Genomic DNA, 11,445 nt, shown 5'->3' on the forward strand with positions numbered 1-11,445 from the left:
TGTGTGTGTGTGTGTGTGTGTGTGTGTGTGTGTGTGTGTGTGTGTGTGTGTGTGCGTGTGTGTGTGTATGTGTGTGCGTGTGTGATTATCTATATGAACATGGCATCTTGCTGTGATGTGAGAAGGCTTGAGTGCTTCTCTGCTGAGCACGCACACACAGACACACAGTATGGCTATGCAACATCATTTTCTTCAGATGATCTGATCTTTAACAGAGTAGTTCGGGCTTTTTTAGGTTATCTTTTTTTTAGATATCGCACATCTCGAGGTTCTTGTCAAAATAGTTGTACTGTAACTGTATAGGCCTACCGTATATTTAAACCGTTAAAGAATCGGCACTACGGTCACTGAGAAATGTTCCCTGGAAATGCTAATGGACACAAATGGGTCCGTTTAGCCCAATTTTGTATTGGTAATTGTTTCTATTACATTGCTACAACATGCTAAACTAAGCTGCAGTGGGAATTTCTCAGTAACTGCAGTGCATAGAGTATACCTTGAGACGTGCAATATCAAATCCGAATATGAAAAACAGAGGCCCACTCCCTCTTTCCACTCTAAACCAAATATCTGCACCGGAAATAGCTATTTTCGCTGAATGTTCGCACCCAGAAAAATAGGAACTCTATAGGGTTCAAAGGTGCGAAACAGAAAAAGCTATTCACTATATGTTTCCATGAATTCGATATGGATCTGCACAATGTCAGCAAACAGAGGGCCGTTTCAATAAATGTGATGACGCCCAGCCATGTAACAAATCATACAGTTGATGAACTCATTGGCTGAAAGAGACCATTCATTGGACAGAGACATTGCGTGCTACAAATACAGATGTAGGCCTACTGTATACAACAGCTCCTTGTCAAACGAAAAATTGCTTTGATTTGAACAAATAGCCTTTGTCTATTGTGACTTCCCCTCGTGTTGTTACTCGCAGTGCTTTGTTGTACGCACGCACACACACGTACACACACAGACACAAACACATATACACACACTCAGACGCACACGAATGGTCACAAACACACTCCCCCAGATCTCCCAGGACAACAATGTGAATTAGTCATGTCTTTGTAGTCAGGCAACCTAACCCCTTCTGTGACTCTCTCTCTCTCTCTCTCTCTCAACATGGGAGACCATCAGGCTTGTCCTCACAGCGGCTGACAAACTGCCGTCCGTATCCATGGAGTGAGCCTCGGCTAATCTCATTTTACAGTAACGTACAGTATGAAGGAGACGCGAATGACCTTTACATTTTATTACCCACGCACACAAGGAACAAATGCTGCGTTCCCTCAAGCCCACACTAAAGACATGATTGCCCTGTAGACACGTATATAGAGCGAACTCACAGCACGGATAATGTGAGCAGAAGACAGGCCTTTGTACATGGCATGTATGTACAGTGCATATGTGAGGAAGGGGAGAAAATAAGCATCCTAGCTGGCCTTGTTGTGTGTGCTAGCTAGAACAACCTCTGCAGTTAGCATATGCATGCTAACTGCAGTGCTTTCTGCTGAGCCGGTGTAGCAGGCAGCAGCTAGCATAGGGCCTAGCTGTGTCCTTCAGCAGCAGAGCTTTGAGGACACCATCCCCATCTTTTGATTGGAGGTGCCCCCTGCTATCCTCCAAGACGACACAACGTGTCTATTCAGCGGTGGAGAGTGACTAGGTGTATTTACTTAAGTATACTGTACAATTGTGAGGTATTTGTACCTGAGACTACTTGAGTATATTTCCAATTTCCAGTACTTTTACTTCTACTTCTACAGCTCAGAGGCAAATATTATACATTTACTCCACTACAAAAAATGTAGTTAGTGATTATTGATTATTATGATTATCGGGGTCTACAAAAACATACATTAAACACTTCAGTCCTATATACATTCCGGCCATTTGAAAATAGAGCTTGTAGATCTGCTATTTTCAAAATATTTTGTATACATTCTGCATAGTGGGTACTTTCTACTTTTGGTGCTTTAATTGCATTTTGATGCTGATACCTTTGTACTTTTACTCAGGTACATTTTGAAATGCAGACTTTTACCTGTAACAGAGTATTTCTACATTGCAGTATTGATACTTTTACTTAAGTAAAACATGTCAGTACTTTTTCCACCACTGAACGTATTGTCAGATCATTGAGATCAATAATTTTCCTCATTTTTTTGCCCTGTGGACTGAACGCGTCACTGTCGGCCCGCATGGTCAGTCAAGGGGCTCACAGTCGGTGCCCGGTTGGTTAGGTACCCGGCAAACACCGCATTCCTATTGGTTCCGGCCTGGAGTGTGTGCGGGATAGATTAGTCACGGGGCGGTGCAGCGTACCAGCTGTGTGTGTGTGTGTGTGTGTGTGTGTGTGTGCAGAACTCTGCACCAAAGGCAGAGGGATGGGCACTCTGCAGAGCCCAGACAGTATTGGTCCCACAGCTCTTAAACACTGTCAGCACTGATACAGCCAGACAAACCTATACACAGCAAAATCACCAGTGTTCAACACAGTATATTGTTCACCGGAGTTCCCCGCCTGGGGGTCTAATCTATACAGTAAGCCCCCTCCTTTCCCCCGCCTCTATACCACTATCTATCTTTACCAAAATAGCCTCGCAAATACAACCCATTGTGAGCTTGTATAGATCGGCTATTTTTGCTGAATGTGGTCTTGCAAAAGACCTTCACGGGTCACTCACAGAAACAACTAGACTGCTGTTTCACAAACACACCTGGACTCCAACGTTCCTACAGCTGCTGTGAGTGTGGCTAGTTAGGAACACTGTCCTGTAGGCCTACACAAAAGGTTGCAGCTTACAGCTTTGCAAAGAGCCAAAAAGTGTGCCAGTGTCCTTGAGCTAAAATCCTGCAGTGTGCTCCAACAACACCTACGCACCAGTCCCATCAACACCTGGTTTTAAATCATTTGTGCGTCTTTGTTTCGCAGCATGGTCTGGTGTAATGACACGGCCCAGTCACAGTACTCACTGCCTGTTGGCAGAGAGAGGTTATGCCCTCTACCATAATACTGCTGTGCCAGATTAACCACACCCTCTTTAGCCTTCACTACCGTAGCCACCTTCATCCATCTTCCTATAGTGACACCTGCCTCCGCCTTAACCTTGCCCCCTCCCACAAATCCTTCCACAACAATACCCCCACCTCCTCTCTGACTAATTAGACCTGCTCAGAGGTGAAGGATCGTGACCCTGCCCTCCCCCCACCATGCACGTTCCTACAACCACATGAGAGATGCCAACCCCGTGGCCTCATCTTCCCTCTCGCCTACCCGCCCCATCTGGCTCCAGTATCCGTGGTAACCAATCCCAGGAAGCGCAGCGGGAGGGGGAGGGGGGGGGGTATGGCGGTAACAAGAGCCTTGGTAAAGTGAGCCGCCTCAGGTCATTATTCTGTAACAGGATATAGAGGCTGGCCGCTCCACCCCTCCTCCTCTTTTACATTCCACCTTTCCTTCCAATGTCTCTCTCTCTCTCTCTCTCTCGCTCTCTCTCTACACCTGCAGTCTATTCACTGCCTATACCCCCTCCCTGTTTCTCTGGTGATCGACAATGTCCGCCCCCCTCCCCCCCATCTCTGTCACGTGTCTGAAGGTGAAACACAGCGGTCGTCCTGTGCTTGTGCGACTCTCCATCATCGACCGGCGTTCTCTATACCTCTCTCTTTCCTCCTTTTGCAACATGTCCTCCCCCCTGTCTTCCCCTCCCCCAGAGTCAGTGTACTGGGCTATACTGCACCACCACCAGCACAAGTTGTCCAAGTGCAGCACACACACACACACACACACACACACACACACACACACACAGAGAGAGAGACAGAGAGAGAGAGAGAGAGAGAGAGCACTATGGCCTAGCTTCTGGCTGCATCTCTCACTTGCATCCCAAGTCTGTCATGGCACCGTCCTCTACTGCTCTTTTGCCCCCCCGGTTCATTAGTTGCGTGGCTCTTACGCTGCCAGCCTATCACCACCCTTCGCAGGGAATTTCCACACGAGATGCCCCGCCCCCCATTTGACGCAGAAGCCGCGTGCGATGCATCCTGCGGCCTCTGTGAGAAGGAACAGCTGCTTCTCCTGCATGCCGCGCAGCACATGCATGGAGGACGCACATGCGTCGTGGCGTCATGCTTATACAGGGCTATGGATGCCATGTGTGTGGGGATGCAATGCAATGACAGCAGAATAACTGATGTTCTTATAACTGTCTCATCATACAAGAATGTTCAAAACCAACACCCCTCTCTCTCACTCCCTCTCTGCCTGCACAGCTGGCTCATACTATCACATTCTCTGCTTGACCTGACTCCTCCACAGCAGCAGCACATGCGTAAGCACTTTTTCTGCATCCTGTTTGACGCAGTGCCTGCTGCTGATGCTGCCTGCCTGGCTGGCTGGCTGATGCTGCCTGGCTGGCTGGCTGACTGATGCTGCCTGGCTGGCTGACTGATGCTGCCTGGCTGGCTGACTGATGCTGCCTGCTGGATTCTCCCATCCGGAAGGATGAACAGACTCTCACTGTCTGATTTATTGTCTTTGCCCAGAATTATAGGCTCGATGAAAAACACAGGCGATAGCCTAAATGTCCTCGCTTTATCAATAACACCGTCTCGAAGGACATCAGTTGAGTTCAGTCAGCATACCATAGGGAATCTGCAGCGTCATGCAATCGCATCATTTTTTCATCCCGCAGTCAGAACACCGCCGCAGACCAGACGGTAGGTTAAAGAACTACAGACGGAGGTTAAAAGAACTACAACTCCCGTGCGCAAGGCGGTGATGGTGATGCATGGGGCGAAACATTGCGCAATAGCCCACAATGCAGCTGCCAGCCGCAACATCTGCATCTCGGAATTTTCCAGTAAGCTAGTACAGACGGTGGCAGCAAACACTGGGTGGGGGACGTTCGGTTACAAGGGAAATGTGATGTAACGTCGCGGTCTCTCCACTGCGCGACAAGTAGCACATATATATGGCAGCTTTTATCGGATCGATTTGTTTGACCACATTTCAGGTGCGCACATCGATCGATCGGTATAAAAGTAGCCTATTATATACTATATTCTTTAATATGCCGGCTCGTGTGTCTAACGTGTTCACTACCGGCGATTACTGAGCCTCCTGTTATGTCACAAATTAAAGGGGAAATAAGCTGGTGAAGCGCTTATTCCTGGTAACCGCATTATGACGCATGGGTCATCACGGCCGTTGCGTGCTGAGACACCCCCCCCCCCCCCCTTTCCCCCCTCCCCCTCCTGCCGCCGCTACCATACAACATCTCACCGGCTCACCGCCCGGCATCATCATCATCATCATCATCATCATCATCATTTGCCAACAGCTCTCCCAACTCCCAGTCCCAGGTGCATATATTGTATAACTGTAATGGTGGAACCTTCGTCCTTGAGCCAAATAAAGTTAATTCATACGCAGGAAATAACACCGGCACAAACACTGATCGATGAAGATCTAGCTCTCTCTCTCTCTCTCTCTCTCGCTCTCTCTCTACAGAGCTTTCTAGAATAAACCGATTAGGCCCGCAAAGACCTGCCACGCTGTGCCGCTATGATAACGAGGCCATAATGCAGGAAAGACACATCTTTATCGCCAACACCCCCTGCTGCTTGCCTTGAACCACAAACTCTAAAAAGGTTACTTTTCTACCCCTATATGCTATCCTGACAAAAAACAATGTCTAAGAAAGAATCAGGAGATGACTGTCCTTGGCTGACATCCGCGAGGACGGAGCATCATAGAGGACACATGTAGACAAGTCCCGCATATAATAATAATATAACCTTCGGTTCAACACAATGAAGTTTAAATTGGTTATAATAAATGTGTCGCATGCACACACACGGATGTGTGTGTGCAGCACTATGACAGACAGCAGAGTTTCGTCACACATGCAGTTTGTCGCAGACCGCATAGACCGGGGCTAAAACAGAATTCCGCATTAGACTCAATGTCACTCCTTCATCAGCTAGGGCTCTTCTCTCCGGGAAGACGTGATGAGACAGCTAGCGGACATGATCGGCCAATTGTTCTTCATTCAGTTGATTAATGGTTATATTAACTTCAGCTGGGTTTATCATCAACGCAGTTTAAACCAAAAAGAAAGTTGGAATCGTCAGGCTTACCCCCATGTTGGCGATGTGGGTGTTCTCCTCGCAGGTGATGCAAAGCTTGAGAAGTGTGTCAGCCCCTCAGGTTGAATTATAGCAAAACGGTCTCCCCTTTCAAAAAACGCCACAAAACAGATTATGTTCTTTTTGTGTGTGTTGCCTAGTAACGTAAGTCAAGTAAAAAAAAAACGAGCTGGTACAAGACGCAAGGCAACGTGTGTCCTACCTCTAAAGGCGAAGACAAAATGAGGGTTTCTTCTCTTCCTTTCTTTCTTCCTTTTGGGAGAAAATAAAGCTGATTGTCTCTCAAACCTTGAAAAAAGGTTCAGGCTAACAATCTTTAACTGAAATGTTGCGGTCTCAAGCGGAGCATCACGCCAGGATGCGGGTCCTTCTCGTGCTCCTCTCTGATAGTTTGGGGGAGAGAGACGGGCCGAACTAATGAGCCGCACTCCTACCTTTTTTATTAGGATTTGATGCCCCTCCGCGCCTCTGCCGGCTGCCGCAGTACTCCCTTCTCTTTGCCCACGACCACTCCGCGCGTGGTGGAAAGGAGATCCGGCCCGGCAGCAGCAGCAGCAGCGCGTCGTGAGTGGCGAGATGGCCCCGCCCCGTTCGGGCCGAGCGGGACCGAGCGGGACACGGACATTTCGACTAGCCAATCACAAGGCCGAGCGTCTCGTCGGCGATGAGCGCACCGACCAACCCGCGGCGGTTAATCCCTCCAGCGGACCAATAGAAAGGCAACGCTGCCCCTCCTGTCATACTGCAGAATTCCAAGGCTTGCGGGCCAGCGGCAGCACGCGCGCCTCTAGGCTGAAATGTTTGTGTAGAAATGGACGCACAAGGTTAGATTCTAGCTGTCGTGATTGTGTTGTTTCTTTGATGTGGTGCATCTGTGTTAATCTACAACGGTGTGTTTTGTGTGTGTTGCATGATGTGATAAATATGAAGCACTCGGTCGTGATAGTCCTCCTGTGTCATCAGCATGTTAACGGTGCACTCCATATTATCACCTGATTCACCTCAATGCAAGGGGCATTTGGCGCGTGTGTGTGTGTGTGTGTGTGTGTGTGTGTGTGTGTGTGTGTGTTCACACGCACGTAGTTATAGCAGACAAAGTAGGCTATGAATGAGACACAGACAGGAGACACAAATTGATTGAATGCTGTGTCACATCTAAGCTATAGCCTATTCATTTTATTTTCCCTGCACTAAATTAACACTTACACTTACAGTGCAACAGTCAGTCACACGGTTCACACCTGTGTATTTGTGTCATTGTAGATATACCGGTACATTATTGTTGTGTCCATACAGTTGGTACATATGACAATGGAGACTAACCTGCCTGCTCATATACGCTAAGCTTAGCTTAGCTTGCATAGTACTACTGTTAGGCTAAATGAGGGGTGCAGAAAATGGGATTGAAAAGGGTGGATGCACTGCAAGTAGATAAACAGGGTTATCAAAGATATCTCTTTGCAGCACAGAAACTTGTCAACAGTGTACATAATTAGTTGTATTTCTCTCAATACGCAGCAGGTTTTCTTTTCTTCGTTTTTTTCTCTAAATACAGACACATTTTGAATCTGGTGCAAGGTGACAGTATTTCACCCAAATTGGTTGCAGATTGTTTTGCGACAGTCGTACATTTCATTTATCCGTCCTCTGCATTTAGCTCATCCTATTTGGAGCTAGACTTGTGTTACCAGACAGTCGAAGATGTCTGGTATAGTGCCAATATGTCCCAGTTTATGAAGGGCAGTCCTACAGTCTGTGCATTGGGTTTTCAATGATTACTTATGTTTACTGCCTTTCCATGCCAGCTGGCATGGGCAGTAACAAAAGATCTCTGTTCGAGGTTTTTCCAATGCAGTTAGTTTTGAAAATCTCTGAATCTGTTTCCACACAGTTTTAACAAACATTGAATTTACATGCAGTCCCAAGGGCCCTGGCAGATGTACAGACAGTACTGCATGTCCCTATATACTGTATGACTTTTTGGTGTGGGAGGAAATCAGAGCACCCGGAAGAAACCCGCATGAACATGTGGTAGAACATGCAAACGCAAACCCCACACAGAAAGGCCCCAGTTGGGATCGAGCACAGGACAATCTTGGTGGAAGGCAATACAATATGTCATAGGGTACGTTTAGCCACACTATATTATTGATCTAACATCAGTAGGATGGGATTTAGGTTGAAAATAGGAAATATGTTTCCCTTTAAGCACTGAAAGGAATAGGCCAACAACATTATGTATTGATGAATGCATGCATTTAGCGTTTGCCTTTAAATTTTAGGCTGAATTCATGCTGGACATTTATCTGTTTGTACCGATTCACTCTCATCTGCGTATGCATACTTGGGATGCCATGGTCACTCAATGCCATGGTTATCAGGAGGCTGTATGCCCAATGATAAAATAGATTAGAACAATGTTCTACATTGTATAGAGTATATAGTTTTATTGTGTTCTTATTCATACCATAAAACAAAGATTGATAGTGGCTTTGACAGTCACATAGAAGGCGAGAGAGGAAGACAAAGAGAGAGAGAAGCCATTGTCTCCAAGTAACTACTGCCAAAAGTGTCTAATGGGAAGTATAGAATGATTAAGTTTACATCCAGCCGACTAGACGTCCTGTAGCTCTACCTACATTCATGTACTTAGCAGCGGTTCTTGTCCAGCCTACATACTGTACAGTAGACAGGCAGATGGATTGGATGAAAGAATTAAGAATGAGTTGAAATGTATAAACTTATATTATGAGTGCCAGCAATGACCTAAAGTTTAAAGCAGTGGTAGGCAACAGGCAGGGTGTGGGCCAGAACTGGCCTGCCATCGATAATATCTGGCCTGACAAATTATTTTGTAAATAATTTCCAATAGCTGACTGACAGTCTAGGGTATAGGATATGGACAGCAATGGCGTTGAATTGACGAAACCGTGTACTGTAGGATGAACAAATAGTTTTCACTGTCAACTACTTTTGGATGAAAAAACTCTCTCAAGCCGTGTTTTACATGCCTTAAATGTTACATTGTTACGTTTCTCTCCGTTTTCATGGACTTTGAACCATGGACTCTGCTGTCTCCAGATAAAATATTATTTTGAAACTTTTTGATTAACTACAGTAAATATCCTCTATTAGTGCCACAGTCAAGGTTGAGGCCTGTATCTGTATAACATTCTATTCCACATGGGTTTCTATCTATTATTATACTACACACATGTATTAACTTTTATAACAACATACTTATTATTATTGCGACTGAAGGATGCAGTTAACTATGGAATCGAGAATTTACCATCAGTTACTGTGTCCGGCTCCATACTGTATACTGTATATGGTGCCCAGGTCTCGTGACATCATGTGACATCAGGGATGGAGATGTGGAGACCCTGATGTCATAGTTAATCTGACCTGCTGTCGCAGTTAAGCCTACATATGGAGATCCCTGATGTCATCACTATTGGCCAGCAACTCTACATCTGACCTCAAACCTCAAACCCTTAGATCTCCATATTTGGATATATTTCAGAACCTGTTCTGACATTCTATACCTTGATCCTTCCCCATCCATCCTTCGTCTTCGATGTATCCCTTTTGGCTTATACCTGTCCATTCAAATTTCAAACTCTATAGACGGGCCAGCCCCAAAGTTATTAGTGCAGCCGCACCCGTCAGTCGGCGAAAACTACAGTTCTCAACAGGCCCGAAAATTAAGGCCCAGCCTACCTGGGCCCTCATCAAACCTTGTACACTCAAGAGAATGTCCCCGCTACCACCCTTAGATCTCCATATACTGTATGGAGCTGACCTGTTCTGACATTCCATAATCTGACCTCATCAAACCCTGTGCACTCAAGACATGCTCCTTATATGGCCAGTACGGAATTCATTCCATGTTGATCTGACCCCACATGCCAAAGCGCCAGCGCTTGCCCAGCAGTCTGCCGTCAACTGCCGTGTTGCAAGTCAGAGTCGAGTCCGAGTCGAGAACCGAGACCAGCGGGAGGCGAGACCGAGTCAAGACCAAGACCAGATTTTAGATTTAGATTATTTTTCTTCCTTTTTCATCTCATTTGGTACAGAAAACACTGCAAGAGCAGGCAGGCATGTCAGCTGCACTCTGTTACTTTCTTTTTTTCGCAGTTTTGTTTATTCAAGATTTCAGGGTATGCAGTAAATCAAATAATATGACAGTATATGTGACACACCCATACGGAACATACCAAAGAGATAACATATAAATGTACATATAAATGTTGACCACTATTATGCAACCAGCTCAGTGGCCTTGTGGTTAGAGTGTGGTTAAAATGGGACCCAGTGCCTCCCTCCTTGACACTCAGCATCAAGGGTTGGATTGGGGGTAAGTCCCTGCGACATACTAGCGTCATGTCCAGTGGGTGTACTTCTAGCTGCCTCATGCTACAGAAACAGGAGATAGGCTCCTGCCCTATGGGCCTCATGGCTCGTCAAGGCTACTTACTATGCAAAATATTGTGGTAGCATAAAAGAAAAATAAATTGTATAGACCTATGATAACAGGGAAGTGACACTGATGGAGCTGCACTCTGTTACTTAACAAGCTGTCTATAAGCACCAGACAGCTCTCTTATGAGCTCCCTATAATATGGATATAATACAATTATTCCATTGCATTGTAGTGACTCGTGACTCGAGTGAACTACTGTCTACTACCGAGTCCCTTGGTCCGAGACCGAGTAAAGTTGAAGTCAAATTATGTGCGAGACTGAGACAAGACAGAGTAAATGAAAATGTGGACTCGAGACCAGACTCGCAACGAGTCAAGGACTCGAGTAGGTACTACAACACTAGTTCCAGGTCCTAAATTAGCCATTGTTTGTGTTTTGGCACACCATCTGTCTTTGAAATAGTTTGGCCCGAGGTCAAACTTACTTGCCAACCCCTGGTTTAGAGTGTTTGTTACCGGATGGTTTGAGCCCCTTAATCGGCATGCCGGAAGAATCTGGCTGAGGAAGTGAACAGTCACTTACCCCTCCCTCAACTGTTGAAGTGCCCTTGAGCAAAGACACCGACCCCCCCAACTGCTCCAGTGGAGGCTGCTCAGTGACCAACAGTGAGAGTAAAGACTGTGGTTGTATTGGGCAGCTCCCAGGTGTGAATGTGTGTAACTCAGTATGAGTGACGCAAGGGTGTTGCTTAAAATGAAACATTCATACTCAGCGCACCTACCCTGAATAAATAAAGGATTAACCACTTGAACCCACTTGATTTCACACGAGATTAGCAGTCAAAAGGGATCCGCTTGTA

At 46.2% G+C, this 11,445-nt stretch overlaps 1 protein-coding gene across 1 annotated transcript in view; it reads right to left on the minus strand.

Annotated features, from left to right (window-relative positions):
• atp1a3b (ATPase Na+/K+ transporting subunit alpha 3b) overlaps positions 1-6,628 on the minus strand; it is a 34,950-nt gene extending 28,322 nt beyond the window's left edge. Inside the window, 2 exon segments of the mRNA XM_080768824.1 lie at positions 6,151-6,246; positions 6,362-6,628. Coding sequence (XP_080624950.1) covers positions 6,151-6,156 — 6 coding nt within the window. The 5' untranslated portion in view covers positions 6,157-6,246; positions 6,362-6,628.
• Between the last annotated feature and the right edge of the window lie 4,817 nt (positions 6,629-11,445).

This window comes from Protomyctophum bolini (assembly GCF_963924005.1).
Source record: "Protomyctophum bolini genome assembly, chromosome: 7".
Classification (NCBI taxonomy): Eukaryota; Metazoa; Chordata; class Actinopteri; order Myctophiformes; family Myctophidae; genus Protomyctophum; species Protomyctophum bolini.